We start from the raw sequence: 18346 nt of genomic DNA, 5'->3' as shown, positions 1-18346 counted from the left end.
TCTTGAAGCCTGTGAACCGGGAATACCATTCTGCAGTCCGGGGATAACACTGTTACTCCGCCTCATGCAGGGATGACTGTTTTTTTTTCTGATCGCCGATATTTCAAAAGAGTCTTCTGCTTATTAGGTTTTCAAAACCGCTTTCCAAAACTTGCCAATGACATGTAATTGCGCTTGAACTTGGGACTACAGGCATTAGTTGGCGTCGCAGTCACCACTGCATCAGCGACAATCACTGTTGAAGATAGAGAGGGAGATTCTGATAAAAGGAGTCATTGACAATCTTCGGGCTTTCTCTTCACTAATTTACCCCTCAAAATGGATGCCAACGACGGTCCGTCGAAACACCGCTGGAATAAATATTCATCCTTCACCCGTTTTCACCACAGTGACATTTAAATACTCCCTAATTGGGAGAAAACAAAGGATAAAATTCGACAAGACTGAGGAGGATGCAGTCGGGAGTCAGATCGCTCTCCGCAGGTGGAGGCGCGTCACTCTGCTGCCTGCTGCTGCTGTGGGTGATTTACTCTCACATCCTCAGAGAGGGTAAGTGTATCTAGACAATGCCATTGATGCCAATGCCACGGGGATCTGTGTCTTTCTGGTCGAGGTGTAAGCCAACGATCCGATTGCTGCAATTCACCCTATTCATCCCCAATACAGTACCTATTCTACCAAACTTAACTTTTTGTGTGGGTGTGTGTGTATAAATGCATGTCATTAAAACTCCTGCAATGTGCCACCCGGATGGTTGTTTCTTTCCAACGTTATTGGTAGACAACGCTGAAGCTAGAAGCTATAATCCGTTTGCTTTGGCAATTAGTTTCAATGACAGTCAGGCTTTGCCAGGTTTATTAAGGGTTTAATCATTTCACAGGCTACAGACTGATAGCCTTGTAGGCTACATGCCACGACTGTTGCCTTCACTGTTGCCTGAAATAATGGTGGCCTGATGTCTACTGCACAATACATTTACTGCTTCAGTTCATTCACACTGTACTTCCTCAAAATGGAAAGCAAAAGCCAATTTCAGTTCACTTTATGGTCCACATCCCTGAACAAGATGGTTTGGTTTTGCCAAGAGGGAAGGAAATCTAAGCATAAGACCCTGTTCACACTCAGGCCTAGAGGCCTCTGTCCATCATCCATCAGTCATTTGATCTGAACACATCTACATCTCACACGTCTGTTATCACTATAAACATCATCACCGTTGAGACAACCATACCCTTCCATCAACATGTTGAGACAATAATCAGACAAAGGACATTTGTCTTTGATTCAATATTTTCAGCTTTAATGAGTTTGCCATCAGCATTTTATTAGCAGGTGTCGAAATGAACCAATCAATGGTGTTTCGTCTTTGGCAGCTCCAACCGTGACTGTGAGCAGTTCACTGAGAGAGCTCTCTAGATTTGTATGGCCTGCATGTTTCCTCTCTTGAGCAATGACCTGGCTGCCAAGATTATCATCTCACCTCTCAGCCCTCCTCCCTCTGCTGTCCAGCTTTGGGATGAGTTATGAGGATATCATCCTATGTCTCCATTATCACCTCAGTGAAATCAAATTGCTTGTTTCGTGGGAGTCATATTTTAGCATAACACGAATGCTCTTCGCTCACTAGATGAGATCCTCTTTCGAAGGCAGCCATGTTATTTCTGCTACCTTGTAAAGTAAGTATCCACGCAAGCACTCCATCAGCGTCCTGACTCGGCGTTCGTTAACGTGCGATCGCGACTCCTTCATTCTGTAAGCCGATGACAACCGTGCCTCGACACCTCGCCCTCCCAAGGCTCCTCGGTGGCTCCAGGTTCCACCCACGCCTCCCTGGGGGGCCCCTGCTAACAAAGAGGGGCCCTGGGGCATCTGGGTAGAGCGCTGGATCATGTCGTGACTGCACCGCCTCCCTCGCCTCTCTGTACCATCCGTCATGGCGGCACCGACAGGAAATCAAAGTGCAGTAGCCTGTCCGCTCACGCCATTGGGCCGGCGCCCACGCAGATGGATGGCCTGTCAGGCCCCCTCTCCACGCTGCCAGTTTATTCAACGATAAATTTGGAAATGTCTGGATTTCCTGACCGGAGCTGATTCCAGCTCAGCGATGCGATCAGAAACCCTTCGATGCTTTGTCAACCACAAACCTTTGTGCTTGATTGGGGGGAGAGAGGAGAGGTGGTTTTTCTGGGATTTATAAGTCTGAGGTGTGAGAGTTTAAAGTGCTTACAGTGAGGTGGTTTTGTGGTTGAGGTATAACAGGAGGACTCTGCAGAGGGCTAGTGGGCTAAAACGACCAAGCAGTAAGGAACCTGTATCCAATACTGAATCACATGATGACGGTCATTCATTTGATCAGGTGTGTGTGGCTGCTTGGTTGAAAGAGAGTGTGTATCTGTTTTGGTCCAATGTGAATAAAGATGGTTGTATTTTTCTATAGGCAAGTTAGCATAGAGAGATACTCTGTGAAGATCGATTGGCCGTTAAATCTGAGAAGTAGAGAAATACACACCTTGAGAAGTTAGAAAGAAGATATTTATTCTCTAGCTCAGCACTAAACAGCCACTTGGAAGAATGGCTTTGACTACAACCTCGGATATGAATTGCGAGTAAACCACCACTTGTGATGCAATGGGTAATGAAGCCATAAAACGTGGATGTTTATGGAAAAATGAAAAGGTTTTTTTACGGCAAAATCAATTTGGCTGTACGCAAAACTCATATTTCACAGCTCCAGGAATATGAATTCTATTTCCTGTCAGCTGTTTGCTTCCCTTGTGGTTGAGTGTATTGCTCTGTTCGCTGCTTTGCATTGTTATTTTCTGCGTGTAGAATCCACTGGAGATAGAATGCTTGATGTCAGGGAGAGAGAGTGGGCGTATAAAGTATTCAAAGTGTTGTGTTCTCTTTAATGCCCCCGTCCCATTTTGTTTTAACTGCCACAGTTAAATTTCATCAATGTCAGGAAAGGGCATCTTTCCCCTTTTAAAGGGATAGTTTCAATGTTGCCGTAGCAGAAACTGTCTAAGCCTGGCGTGATAGCAGGAACTGTAGATCAACATTGAGAAGCTACATGCAGATAAAGGTTATATAGACTGAGACACGGTCAGCCAGGTCACAGCAAGACGCCGTTCGGTATATCGTAGCGCTCCGGTGCCTCGCTGGCCTACTTGTATAGGAACAGAAGTTCACAGTAAAGACAGAGCCTAGTTGTACAAGGTCAGTGAACATCTGCTTTCACACCAGCTGGCGTCCTACTAAACACACACGCCTGTGCTGTGTTGTAGATGTAGAATGAGGTGTGTTAGTGTTTCTATATCACCTTGTATACCGTGTACTCCGGCTTAAAAAAAACACTGTAGTTTTTAAAGAATCTCTACGAATGAAGAAAATATTGACATATGAGGAAATCTTAGAAAAAAGGGGCCTTTTGAAATGCCTGTGTAGAAGCCGGCGGCAGAGATGTAATGAGATGTACATCTCTAAAGGGGTTTTGATTATGCCCAGGAATCCAACGCTCTGATATCTGTTGAGATTAAGGGAGGATTGCAGAGGCCTTTATAAAATGATGAATAGATGTAAACATTCAGCTGCATATTCTACAGACAACCTTGAAACATATTGCTTTTGTGATGCCATTGTTACTGATCCACTGTATGGCAGAATATCATTATTTGAAGCATAGTACCACAGGCGAAAAACAATGTCATCTAGAACTTGTTGTACGTGTGTGTGTGTGTGTGTGTGTACAGTATGTCTTTGTGCGTGTGCGTGTGCGTGTACATATACATGTGTGATTCAGTGATAAGGTCATGTGCCTGCCTGACAGTCTGTCATGGCAGCCGGTCTCTTCGCAGCGTGGTGGGCGCCGCGGCCCCCAGTCATCATGTGTGATGGAAACCAACGCCCCGACGCGCCACGCCACGCCACGCCATCCCTCAGCTCCGCGGTTGGGCTACGCGCATTCCATCATCATAAACAGAGACGAGGCCAAGTGCCTTCATGCCACGCGCTGACAGAAACCCCCTGTCGCATGAATTAACTCGCTCCCCGTATGACAGCCCGCTGTAGCCAGGGACGCACTGAAGAGATCCCCCCCGCCCCCCCCACTCTGAGTACGGTTGCTACTCCCTCCCTCCTATCACCCCCCCCCAGCCCCGCCTCCTCATCCCCCCCCCCCCCCAGCCCCGCTTCCTCCTCTCCCCCCCCAGCTCCACCTCCTCCTTCCTCCTCTCCCCCCCCAGCTCCACCTCCTCCTTCCTCCTCCCCCCCCCAGCCCCGCCTCCTCCTTCCTCCTCCACCCCCCCCCAGCCCTGCCTCCTCCTTCCTCCCCCCCCCCCAGCCCCGCCTCCTCCTTCCTCACCCCCAGCCCTGCCTCCTCCTTCCTCACCCCCCCCCCAGTCCTGCCTCCTCCTTCATCCCCAGCCCTGCCTCCTCCTTCCCCCCCCCCCAGCCCCGCCTCCTCCTTCCTCCCCCCCAGTCCTGCCTCCTCCTTCCTCCCCCCCCCCCAGTCCTGCCTCCTCCTTCCTCCCCCCCCCCCCAGTCCCGCCTCCTCCTTCCTCCCCCCCCCCAGCCCCGCCTCCTCTCTCCTCCTCCCCAAGCTTATCGCATGTGGTCCATTCATCTGTTAGCTGTAGAACACGGGAGAGGGCGCAGCTATCTGATGGCACAGCCATGCCCCCACTACACACACACACACACACACACGCAGGCTGAAGGAGTGGAGAGACCCGCTGGAGATCAGAAGGGTTGGAGGGAGAGAGTGGCTGGGGGGGTTGATGGGGAGAAATGATATGAACACGGCATCCGACCGAGCGCCGCATTTGGAGCCGACTGTGTTTAAGGATCTGTTATCTTAACACAGTGCTTGCCGGAGATTAGTGTGCGGTATGTTATGAAGTGTGGCAGTGGGAGCTTACTCCGAACGGCTGAGGGGGGGAGTGGGGGGTGGGTGGGTGGATGGGGGGGGGGAGTCGGACCGGGAGAATTGAACCTCAGGGAGCCCATTGCGATCAGTGCTAGAGAAACAATAGTTTTATATATTCATAGTATTATTCAATCATTGTTATTTTCAATTAAATACCAGGCTCATCCACATTGCAGACCAGGAAATAAACCCTCAATGATTGCCCTTTCGGGTTTAACAACGCACTGTAATTGAATCTGTTCAAAGGGACGGCCATTTTAAAAGGCAATTCAGAGGCCTGCGCTCTGATGTTCCCTCATTTAACTTTAACAAAGCAACATTATTTGATTCTTCCTCTCGACATTGGGTCCTCTTTGCTATTCAGAAGGGAAGGCTCTGCAGGAAAGAGAGTTTCTCTGACTCAGCTGTGTGTGAGAAGATTATTGACCAGATAACGTTGGTGGTCGTCAGTACTGCTGGATAAATGCTGGAATTGCATTTTGGTGATGGTGGGTGACAAATAGGGACTCAAGCCTTTAAAGGAGGGGAGCTTTAAAATCCCCCAAAACCCACGTTGATACACAATAAGCTGCTTTTAGATTGATTTTTGATTGGACTTTAGTAGAACTCCGGTTCAGTTAGTTCACTTCCTTTGAAATTTGCAAACATTCTGTGGGCTGTGATAGGTCAACATTACCCCGGAGGCGCTGACATGTCAAGTTAATACATCAGTCTTATTGGCTGAGACAGACGCTGACAAATCTCCAAATATGGCCTTGGCTCTGACAGTGGGTTGTTGCAAAAGAGTATATCCCCCCTAGGTAGTCATTTACTGTGGTAATTCAATAAATTTAGGTCCTACTTACTGTAACTTTAATACATTTCTTGTCTATTGGTTGTAGGTGACTGTAGATGGTAGAGGAGAATCTTCTGCATAACAAGTCTGACCAGTTTGAATGTAGTGATGTACAGTATGCTCTGCTGCAGTAAATGACTGTACTGTAAATGCTATAACGTGATGTTCTTCTCTCCCCTTGCCAGGCCAACTGGTGGTGGGCACCTGCGAGATCGTGATGCTGAACAGGGACAGCAGCGTGCCCAGGCGCACCGTGGCGCGCCAGACGGCCCGCTGTGCCTGCCGGAGGGGCCAGATCGCTGGCACCACGCGGGCAAGGCCCGCCTGTGTGGATGGTGAGTGGGGCGTCGTGCGCTCTGACGAATTATTCAAACCCTTTCTCACTCGCAGACCGGAAACAAAGGCCAGCAGGGTCAGGAGGATTCAAATCGTACGCTCGCGGCGCACCCCAGGGCGGAGGCGTTGGAACTCGCTTCATTCTTTCCAACGCCTCAAGGCTGACGGCTCCTCATAGCACTCCAGCACCGCCGCTAATTAACTAAGAGAGAACCATAATTACAGCAGCAGGAAATTGATTATTACTGGCTGCCCACTGCTGCCCCCACGGTCCATTAATAGTGAGTGCATTAAAGAGGAACCTGTTCCTCACGGGCTGCCTCACAGGCCATTATGGAGAATGGGGGACGCTTAATGTCAGCACATGTTATTGGAACGGTTGCATAAATACTTCCCCCCCAAAAAAAATATGAGAGGACATTGTGGTCAGCCGACAGGAAATATTATGCCTGGCAGTGCCAGTGAGATTCTTTACTGTTATGGTTATGGTACCCCAATGGGAGCGTCCCTCACCCCTAACCCACTAAACTGGGCACTCTGAGCGAGGGGACAGATGGTCACACGTGTGATCTCGGAGGGGGAGGGGGCACCACAGTCGGTGGCAGTGACAGCGCTGGCCCGGAGAACCCTCCAGCTGACAACCCCGGGCTGCCCGCCACCCACATTGCCCCGGTGTCGCTGTCACAGAGACACCCAGCGATGTCAACCGCTCAGCCAGTCAGTCCGGTGACATCCAGCTGTTTCAGTTCTAGTCCCCATCCTGAGTTTGTGTGGAAAATAATAGAATAGAGTAGAATAGAACCTTTGTCTATCCAAGGATAGATATCGCTGGAAAGAAATCCTAGTGATCCAAGGTTACTCAGTATAGACGTCGCTTTGAAAACTCAGCTGTATCTCTTCTGAAAACCCCGAATTGTGTTTTTGCTGCCATGTAATTCGCTCACCGCTACATTGGCAAGTGACTGATGAATCTATTCTTTCCCACTCTTGATGGATAGCGTTGGAAATCTGATAGTGGAGGGGATGTTACTGTATCGGGAGCAGGATAGCTTAGCTTCTCCTGGTGACGAAGGAATCAATATGAAAAATGATTGTTTGCACCTGAAATCTCTTTCATGTTTGTCTGACCCCGTCCATCTCCAATTAAGATCCCCCTCGACGGTCATTTCATTGTCCGCACAGTGACATCGATTAGATACACGCGTGATACACGGCACACAACACACTCATGCATTCTTCGGGTGTCGCCGGTGGAAATTGTTCCCTGCATTTCTCCCATCCCAGCTGTCCTTCTCCGGGGGCAGCCAGGAGCAGTGGGCAGCCATCCGCGCCCGGGGACCAAGTCCAAGTGCTCAGTCCAAGTCTTGGTCAGGGACCGGACTGAAGAGCATCTGTTCTTCTGCATGTTTTTTATATTGGGTTTCTTTTGGGAGGAAAACCTTGCGAACACGGGGAGAACATGCAAACTCCGCACGGAAAGGCCCGGAGACCTTCTCGCCGTGAGGCGACAGTACAGAGTACCGCGCCATCGTGCTCCACGTGAGCGATTTTAAAGTCGCACTGAAACGGACGTTTGAGATCATCTAACTTCCGTAGTTTGACGTATTTCCGACGCAAACAAGCTATGAGGGTGGGACATATGTTTAGAGGAATTTGATTGGAACATTGACAAGTGGACGGGTTTTAAGAACTTTAGACAGATTCGATAGAAGGATAGCGTTGATTGAAGGGGTGGATGTCGTGAGATTATTGGCCTAAAATCGAAGGTACCTGTTGTCGTCATTGCACGTGACCTACCGTTTTCCAGGAAGTAAGAAATTATATACTTTGATATAAGATTACAACAAAAGTAGAATTTTGTAATTCTTTTGGCATACTTCGTTGAATAGGTGAACACTATGACCAATTATGTGAACCAAAATGGGACAGAATGCTTTTTTCATTTCAGTGCGACTTTAAGCTGCCGCTTCATCGATCTGCCTGTGAACGCGCGAGACCGCCGTCTCTTTGAATGCGCCGGTCACGTTGCCGTAGCCCCGCCGGTCCCCCCAGGCTCGTACCCTGGGCCGAATCAAGCGCTCTGCCAGCTGCCCTCCAGAACACATAACCTTTGAGTGGGCACGGCTGCAGAGTGTTAGGACGAACAATCGCTGTGTATCATCGTCAACGGGAGACAAAAGGTTAATGCGGGTCGTCCAGGGAGATCGTATAGAGAGCGTACGCGTTGCCATGGTGACGCCGCGCGGACCTACGCGCGTATTTACGGGCGAGACTTTATAGCTGTACACAGATACACCCTTGTGTTCCCTTGTGCTCGGCCGTTACTCGTACCTTTATCTTCCGCTCAAAAACGTCAGAGAGAGACACCTCGGGAGAACAGCTCACCTTGAGAGGAACGAAGAAGCAGAACGATGTGTCCATGAATATTGATCGAATTGTGTTATTGCTTTTTTACCCCTTCGTTTTACGCTCTCCCACCCCCCACCCCACCCCCCCACAGCGCGCATCGTGCGGAGCAGGCAGTGGTGCGAGATGGCGCCCTGCTTGGAGGGAGAGCTGTGCGGCCTGCTCTACAACCGCTCCGGCTGGACCTGCACCAGGGGCAGCGGGCGCATCAAGACCATCACGGTGAGGGGGGGCCGCGCTCCGCGCCGCCGGGGGGAGGGGAGTGGCTTCGCGCAGCGTATGGGTTTGTCCCAGGGCTCAAAAAAAATAAATAGCGCAGTTCACTCCCTGCTGCTCGACACGACGAGGAGCCAGACCAAGACAGACTTGAGAAGTGAACGAGTGGGAGAGAGAGAGGCAGGGACCCAGCCAGAGTACACGAGGAAGACCGTGACAAGGACAAAGCGAGCGAGCCAGAGAGCGCTGTCCTCATTGTCAGGTAGACAGGGTGAAAGGTCAGCCAGTCACTGTACGTGTGTGAGTGTGTGTGCGTGCGCACGCACTATTTCAGTCTACAGTTCATCTTAGGGCCCAAGCCAGCTGCAGCTGTATCATGCTAGCCTTCTCATAGCTACAGAATCGAGTGTGAACAGCCCAGTTGAGTTTGAGTTTGAGACTCTCAACTCAATCACTAAAGGCTTCAATCAGCCACACATGAGGACATTCTCCCAACCTAAAACTGGGTGTCGACAATTAGCTTAAAAATTAGTTGGGTAAAAAAAAAAGAAGCGGACTGCAGAACCAATCCAAAGTGTAGATTTGTTCAGGTTTGATCCAGTCCAAAGCAGTAGAGACGTAGGTTTGCCAGTCAAACAGATATAGAAATCAGCAGACATATTGATAGGTGGAGATCACAGATTGTTTGGTATGGTGACTAGCGTGTACTGGTTCGGTGAATGGTTGAAAACACTACTTATATGTACGTTGTTGAGCTATTCTGAGATACTGTCTCTCTCAATTAGCTGGTAGTGATGAGGACTCATGTTACACAAACTTCAGGGGCGAGGAATAATTAGGGTGCGACGGATATAAAAAACAAAGGCACTTACTGTGAGTGGACGATGGATGGAAATGAGAAATCCATAAAGAGAAACAGAGTGAATGATGGGAAGGAAGAGAAGGACAAGAGAGTCCGGGGTAAAGAGAGTGATGTAGACTGTGGTTCGGCAGGCTGCCAGTGTACTGTGCGTGTGTGTGTGTGTGTGTGTGTGTGTGTGTGTGTGCGTGCGTCTGCGTCCGTCTGCGTCCATCTCTGCGTTTATGTCTGCGTATTTCTACATCCTTATCTACATGTGCGTGCGTGCTTCTGCTGTCTCACACACTCACACACACACACACACACACACACTCACCTCCCTGCACCGGCAACGCCTTTTCTAAATGCGGCCCCCCTCCAGAGTTGGTAGCTGTGCCACACTGCCAGGTCACACACTCTGGGCTAACCCTCTAATGGAGTTTGCATATGCAGCGTGCTCCCATGCCAGGCAGCTATTAATATGAATCACTCACAGGGCCCCCAAACAAGCTGGCAATTTGTCTTCACTAGCAGGCCGCTGAAAGGTTCAAATATGATATTCTCTGGGGGCGCGGGCCTCAGCGGGGGGAAGTGAAGAATACGCTTGTGGCTTCACAGACTTGACAGGAGGGGTGGGTGGGGGGGGGGCGGGTGTTTAAGGGTGGCTGGTTTGTGGAGAGACCATGTCCAGGGCCAGGCACCACACTGTGCACAAGGGAGGCTCTGAATATTCATGGTTATGAATGGCATAGCCGTGTGTAAAGTTTGTGTGTGTGTGTGTGTGTGTTCAGCGGCAGGCGAGAGTCTAGGGAACGGATCGGTCGACGTGTGTGGGAAGACTGTGTGTTGGGCCAGCCAGGCACTGTGCATAATGGGGCTTTCGGCGTGTAGCCTAGCCTACCATCAATTAATGTGGTGCCACAGCGAAAAGAGCGGGTTCATGAAAACGTTGTTAGCATAACAAAGGCTTGCTAATAAATGCAATACAAGCTATGGGGAGCTTCAGCAATTATTTGTAATAATTGGATTGTGTTTTTGTTGTACAGCCTGTATGCTTTCAGCTCTACACACGTCCCAACTCCCACACAGCAATTGTCCTCGCTCAGCTACTGTGGGGGGCGAGAGAGAGAGAATTGTTGTACTTCTTGCATTTTACCTGCCGTGAAATGCTTCCCACAGAAATAACTGTAGGCTACTAGCAGGATGACCATACCTCGGTGTAACCGCGACCGAGTGGAATTGATTTAAACTCACTCCTCAGTGTAAGTACCGCCCACCCGCGCTATCGAATTGCGAGCTCTTGCGCTGGTGTAGCTGGCCAAAGTGGTGTTTAGGAGAGGTGGTAATGTATGTTTGTAAGTCGGGGGGCCGGTAGAGGGTGTGAAGACATGGGCAACCATCCTAATGGGGTTAGAAATGCCTACAGCGTGTCTGTGTGTATTTATTGGTTCGTCCTTGGTGGTCTGCTTTTGGGCTGTTTTGACTGCGGTTTTGAAAGCACTACTGCCTCAGCTGTAGAAGCATATGATTGATTACTAACATCAGGCCAGTGAAAGAGGCCCCTCAATGGGTTTCAATCCTTCTGCTATTGATTCTCCATGTTATCTGTTCTCCACATAATCTCAGCGCGCATTCTCAGCACGCAAATCACTGCAATCCGGTGAAAGAAAGTTACAGAGTCAACAAAAAGTGTGGAGATAGGAGACTATGTTTCACCAAACCCAGACTTCCTTTGATATAGGCCTCCAAAAGTATCTGAGCAGACGGCGTTCAGATGAGCTCGGCACTCAGACGAATGAAAGGTCAGGATAAAGTTCTTCAGTTTTCTAACAGTACAGCCCGGCCTGTTCCACTGGTTGAATCGTATCAGCAAAGAGCCCTATGCATGACTGGATTCCTTGTTAGAAATCTTGTTTGTTTAGTTTAGTACAAGTTGATTCTATCCACAGACTATAGATGTGCAAAGCAGAGAACATATCCTGTTCATTTTTTTAGTCTGTCTGGCCGGAATAATTCATATCATTAATCATGTCAAGAAAATGTTTGAATTAATTTGAATCTGTAGTATGAGTCAGCAGGGGCCTGAGGAACGAGAGAGGATCGGCTTGGGAAAAGAAATAACAGCTTGATTGGACAGAAACATATCTAGTTAGACAGATTACCATTTAAATCATTCCCATTTTACTCCACTATTTACTCTCGTCTCTCATACAGTAGATCTAATGATAGTCCTTACATTATAGCTCCAATTTAGGAGCCAGTCAATTTCATGACTTCATTTACAGTATCAGATGTTCCCTTGGGCCGAGCCCTCCTCTTAAAGATAAATAAAGCAACCCTTTCTTTACCACTGTAATATTGCCACTATCTATTAATTCAGTTCTTTTTTTTGCTTTAACTTTCACCACAGCGTATATATTACCCCTCTCTTGTTTTTTTCAGGGATCCTCTGTGAACATTCAGTAGTGCCTTTCCCTGTCAGGGAGAGGGCTATATTCAGCCCACTTCCCATGTGAAATTCTGTCATTGCCTTTCTTTGAGCTGCCATTTGTGTTTTAGTCAGCTGTACTGTTTTGATGTGAAGCCCCACATGAAACAGACAGTGCTGCTACAATATAGAACAGACTAGAATATAGAACAGACTAGAATATAGAACAGACTTAGCTTAAGTGCTACAGTACAGGGTTTTTCCTGGCTCAGAATGGGTCTTTGGGGGGTGATGTGCACACAATTTTGGGGGGAGACCTCAGTTTTATGCGGAGTAGCCTACCAGCATATATAGGCCTATATTCTACCAGCATATATAGGTCTATATTCTACCAGCATATATAGGTCTATATTCTACCAGCATATATAGGCCTATATTCTACCAGCATATATAGGCCTGTATTCTTCACTGTCGTTCTGACTGAGCTCACTTTTCACAATTGCTGGAAATCTCCCGACGTGACACAAAATGGATATGAAGACAAAATGTTTAAGATACTGATCACCTGTCTATTAATGATATCGATTACTAGTGGTCCAAACCATGGACAATACAAGAAAGAGGGATGGGCTGCACTTGAAACAAGCTCTCAAACACATTTGGAGAGGATTTGAATTGCTATTTTTATTCACATTTTTTTGTATTTTGGCTCTGGTGATTTTCCTTTGGCTCTGGCTAAAATCTCTTTGGGGGGCGGAAAAAATGTCTCTATGGAGGAAAAACCCTGCAGTAGGTTTGCTTTGTACACTGAATTTCACGGTTTCTGAAGACTTATCATCCCTGTAGCCATGTGGTTCAGTATGTCAATCTGTGCAGTTATATTTTATAACAGAAAATAAAAAGAGTATGTAGACCTTGCTGTGTCTGGTTGCGGCTGGACTGTCACCATGAACAGACGCCTTTCCCTCCCAGAGCGACTGTACCCCTCTCTGGGAGACAGCAGACAGAAGGCACCAGATTTGGCTGCAGGTTTCCATCCACAGAGAACATGCAGAGCAAACGAGGCCAGATGTTGGATAACCAATTCCTCTGCCCTCAGCCATTGTACACTGTGGTGTTGGCACTTAAATGTCAGGCTGGGCTCTGTTAGTATGCTCTGCGGCAAGGCTGGAAGCTTGATGACCCTCTAAATGGTGAACCACTGCTCTGGCCACTTACATACTGGGCGGGCGGGGGGGCTGGTAGAGATTGTGGGTTCCCCAAACGTTGGGAGCTAGACTAGCTAGCTGGCTAACGTTCGTGGTAGCTAATGTTTGTGGACAGGATTTTTCATTCAAATGAATTAGAAACGTTGATATTATATGTTTACTGACACCAGACAAGCTAGCTAGCGAGCTAGCAACAAAAAAAAGTCAAAAAAATGTTTTGTCTGGGGGACAGCTACTGTTTACTACTACTATGCTCAAACTGTGTTGCCGTTTCCCACTGAGCTGCCGCCAAACTACCCGTGTGGGTGACATGGAGGCTCTAGTTGTCCCCTTGTTCACGTGTACACACACAGCTTATCTTCTCAGAGCCATGGTTTTCAATGAAAGTACCACTGCAGCCAGGTTGCTTAATGTAGAATGCAACTGCAAACCCATTTTCCCCAAGAGACACTAGGCACCACAATTATATTACTATTTTGCTCAGCAAGACACTGATACATTTTTACTGTGTTTTGGACCATGCATGATAAATGGGATTTTTATTTTTTATTTTTTAAATCAAAAAGAAATTGTACGGTTAGAGAGATAGGTACTTTATTGATCACAGGGGGGAATTTGTAACACTGTTACTCTCTGTCCCTGAATATTGAAAAACTTCTATATTAGAAAACTTTAATTGAATTTTTATTTACCCGAATCTCTGATAGATGCAGTTCACACTGAGCTGTAAATACATGGAGTTCAGGGACAGGCAGTCCGGCTTTCAATTAAATCCCAGCAAATTAATTAGTAGAACGCTCATTACTTCAATTGTTGTACAGTATCTCTCTCTCTCTCTCTCTCTCTCTCTCTCTCTCTCTCTCTCTCTCTCTCGTCTCCCTCTCTAGCTTAAACTGTCTGTGTGTCTGGCGTCCTTGGGCTCTTGTCCTGTAAACGCTCGGCGCGGCCCAGGCGGTGTGCCTGGCAGCCCAACGGAACACTCCATCTCTCCCACATCTCCTCTCTTGGGGCCCGGCTCACCTTGTTAGCCTTTTAATTAGCAGGAGCAGTTAATAGTGCGGCCGCGTCTGCCGCCTCAGCACTTTCTCCTCAGTTAGTTTCCCTACAATCAATATCTGAGACTTGTAGTCAGGGAGAAGGAGCAGATCCTCGTTGGAACATTACCAGTGCTGGCCCTGCCTGCCTTTTCGTCTGAGGAGAGGGGGGGGGAAGCAATTTTTCCTTGAAAGGGAACAAGGGAACGAGGGCCAGAGTTGGGTGTATCAACGAATATCTCTCTCCTCTGCTGCTTTACGCTTATAATAGATGACAAAACCTTGGGAGTCCTTTCACACGGAGAATATTCAATCTAGGGCATTCATCCCTACCCCCCCCCCACCCCCAAAAAAATCAAATGCTGAAACCGTGGACACGCTGGGAGTTTTCTATTGTGCCTCTGTGAGCTCTCTCGCCATACGCTCCTGTTCTAGTTCTGATTTAAAGATGCAGTAGGAGTACTTAGCATTTAGATGACATGTTGGAGGAGAGAAAGGTGCCGTGGATCAGCAGCGCTCCGAGGACCGCGGCGCCCGCGGACGCCCAGACAGACAGACGGACGGACAGGCGGGGCGGGGCGGACTGAGAGACATGCGGGTGGGCATCGGAATACCAAAAACTCTGACCACCGCTGCAGAGAGGCTGCTGGGAATGCCAATGCGCTAGCGCGGCCGCCCGTCTCCCTCGGCCGCCTCGGCTGAATGCCCCATTAATGTCCTGATTATGATTAGCCCGGCCATTATCCTCTCACATAAGTATCTCGCTCCCCGCATTTAGAAACCCCTGGCTGTTTTCGCCCACTGGGTAAAAGGAAAAACTGTTTGTTATGTCCTAGCCGCTTATACCCTCATGGGTTTCTAAACAAAATGCGAAACGGAGCTCTGAAGGAGTGGATGGGATTCTTAGCGTGTGTATTCACAGTGGATGATGTGTATTCGCAGTGGATGATGTGTATTCGCAGTGGATGATGTGGAGAGAGATCTCTGTGCTGTTACATGCTCGCAGCAATGGCAACTCCTCCCCTGGTGCCGTATCTCAGTCTGACCTTTCGACTCTGACAGTCGGGTGGCAAAGGTCGGGGACTGTCGGGTGGCAAAGGTCGGGGTACCTGGGAGCATCAGACAGCCCCCCGCACTGGTATCTCTTTGTGGAAGAGCGGCTGAGTCCACAGAGGTCGGGGGAAAGTGTGAAATGACATACAACCTTGAGCTTTCCATCAGCTAGCCTCAGATATAATTGAGAGACTCGCCATCTGTGCTTTAAAGCGGACATATGCTTTGGTCCTTGCTCAAGGCCATTTGGCGCGGAGGAAAGCGTGACAGTTTAAATTGCTAAGAGACAGTGGTGCTTTCCCCCGTGTCTCTGACCTTTTATTTTCTCTTGCAGCCTTTGCCCAAGGAGCCATCATAGGGAGCTCTGCAAATAGTGGGTAGGTGACTCTGACTCATCCTGTCTTATGTTTGTTTTCAAACGGTATTCTTTCCATTGCCTGAAAATCATATTTATATGAAGCGCTCTGGTTTGTAGCCTCAGTGTTTCTCCGTTTCAGCTTTTTTTTTTTTACATTGTGATGTAGAAAAGTTATATGTAGCATCACTTTTGCGTTAGTGAGACAACTCCTCCTGAATCAGAAAATATCAATCAATCAATCAATCAATCAATCAATCAATCAAAGCTTTATTTGTATAGCGCATTTCATACCCAGAGGCAAAACAATGAGCTTTACAGAGAACAAGGGAGGTGGGCATACGACCCACTCTCTACATATTCCAGAGGGAAGCAAAAAAAATAAATAATGTAAATCATTTGAATCACCCAGTTAAATTCACCAGTTTAATTGAGATACTTTGAAAATGTTTAAATGCAGCATGGAAGCAGTATTTTTTTTCAGAATGTGGTTGAAAAAGTGAATTTGGAATTGATTGAATATCACTCTAGAATATCACCATGGGGCTGTGAACCATGCTCGGATCTGTAGGCAGCTGTATCTGCATGTTTATGTCTTATAGATTGATTTTCCCTCTTCCACTGAGAAAACAAAAATGAATCACAGACAATTACCAGAGACAGAGAGAAAGGGGGAATTGGTAGGATCATAAATATATATTTGCAGTGGGGTTTGAAATTCATGGTATTTTTACAGATTTTCGGACTCATATATTAAGTGTATGAAAGATTCATATGGGCAATCTTGAGTGTCAAAGTTCCCCATTGTCACACTGAATCATTTATACATGTGGAATTATTCAAACAAGTTTATGTTATACTGTGGTTGTTTTGTTATTACAGAGTTTGATATGCTTATCAAGAGTTTGGTACAGTAATTTAAAATGGATTCAATATACAATCGATACTCTGATGACCTATTATCATTAAACTTTTATTACGGTATTATTACATTATTTCCCAACTTGTTTATTTATAATTTGTAAGTGTCTCTCTCTCCTCTTTTCCTCTTTCTCTCTTTCTCTCTCTCTCTCTCTCTCTCTCTCTCTCTCTCTCTCTCTGGCCAGTCAGCATCCTCGTCCTTCAGTTATTGGAGCCCCGTTGGGCGACAGTGACAGACTTTACTCTACCGATGGTCCAACACTCTCCAAACTCAGAAAGCAACATCATCATTGAAATTGCGCCCTACTCTACACCGAAAGAGACCATTCCTTCAACATTGTGCTCTTTCAACAAACCAAGAACGGCATCATGTGGAGTCTAACGGAAATCACCCCTTTTTTCCCCTCCAAGATATTTCAGTGTATATTTTGGTGACTTCAGTTCAGTCTTGACAGCATTAGTACCCCCCCTCCCCCGGCCCCCCACCCTTATATGATTTCTGATACCAGAACCATCCATGGTAGCTGTCTGGAGCCATGACTCTCACCAGGAGCCATGACTCTGTTGGATACTGGAGCCGAGTGGCTGACAGATAGGCTGCAGGCCCAGTGGGGTGCTATCCACATGCATATGTACTCATCTGCTACTGTATATGACTGGATCACGCTGAGGCCAGTCCTCCACAGATCATCAACACGTGCTGTTTCATGGTGAGCCTCCTAGAGATGTGTATGTGAATGAGGAAAGGACTGTAGGAATGTGATGAGAGCACAAGATATTTCCCTCTCTATAATTCTACAGTGAAAGAGAGGATTGGAGGAGGAGTTCTTTGTCGAGAAGGCTTTGTTTGTTACATGATGGAACAGATGGAGCAAATTCCTCAACCGAGTCTCTCGATAAACCCCACACATCTCAAGAAGAGCTTACAATATGAGACAGTCTGTTTGACAGATTTTTCCTGCCTGTCCCCTTATCTGGTGTTTTGAGTGTGTGTGTGTGTGTGTGTGTGTGTGTGTGTGTGTGTGTGTGTGTGTGTGTGTGCGAGTGTGTGTGTCCATGCAAGTGCGCATGTGTCTGCCTCCTCACTGTGAAATCAAAATAGTTATGATATTGTCCATTGATTTGACACATCCAGTTCTGTATCACTTCTCGCCAGTCTCGACCGTTGGAGTGGACGCTCTTGCAAACGTATCACTGTAAGTTTACAACCTTATGTTCCAGCGTAGGGGAGGATTTGTGAATCATTATTTAAAGCTGCAGTATGTAAGATTTTAAACGTTAAATATTGCTGTATTGATAGTATAAATTGAGAGGGATAAGTGATTGAGCTTCTCTGTGAAAAACACATCATTTTTAGACTGCTGATTGGTTCTACTACAGTAATTATAATAAATATTATAATTTAGTCTTGGGTCGACACCGGAGCATAAAAAAAGCAAGGAGCCGCCCATAGAGGCACGGCCACGCCTGGTTCAAAGCGTGCATGCGTGTTGGGGATTCAATCAGCAACATGGGGACTTCTTTTATGGTTTTATGGTAGTTACCCAAACCCACAAACTGTGAGCTTGAAGCAGACTGAATTTACCCTGGCAGACTGAATTTACCCTCGCTGCTAGCTCATAGAATAGCTCAGAGAAGTGACATACTGCAGCTTTAAAGGGCAATCTTCTGTTTTTTAATACATAGATATATTTATATTGGGAAATGTATGTCACATACATTTAATTCAGTGAGTATGTCAATTTATGTGTAATATTGGATTCATTAAACAGTGTTTCAAAGTTATTGTTTA

The 18346-nt window shown here is 47.3% G+C and overlaps 1 protein-coding gene across 1 annotated transcript; it reads left to right on the top strand.

Moving 5' to 3' along the window:
• Positions 1 to 452: 452 nt before the first annotated feature.
• tafa5l (TAFA chemokine like family member 5, like) lies at positions 453 to 16821 on the top strand (the record flags this gene model as incomplete). The annotated part of the gene is made up of 5 exons (XM_084435907.1): positions 453 to 549; positions 5945 to 6094; positions 8596 to 8723; positions 15613 to 15655; positions 16740 to 16821. The coding sequence occupies 4 exons, from the start codon at positions 453 to 455 to the stop codon at positions 15634 to 15636; spliced, it is 399 nt and encodes a 132-aa protein (XP_084292033.1). The 3' UTR covers positions 15637 to 15655; positions 16740 to 16821.
• Between the last annotated feature and the right edge of the window lie 1525 nt (positions 16822 to 18346).

This window comes from Borostomias antarcticus (genome assembly GCF_949987555.1).
Source record: "Borostomias antarcticus genome assembly, chromosome: 3".
NCBI classification, from domain to species: Eukaryota; Metazoa; Chordata; class Actinopteri; order Stomiiformes; family Stomiidae; genus Borostomias; species Borostomias antarcticus.
Note: the sequence above shows the minus strand (reverse complement) of the source record. Positions and strands in the feature narration are given on the sequence as shown.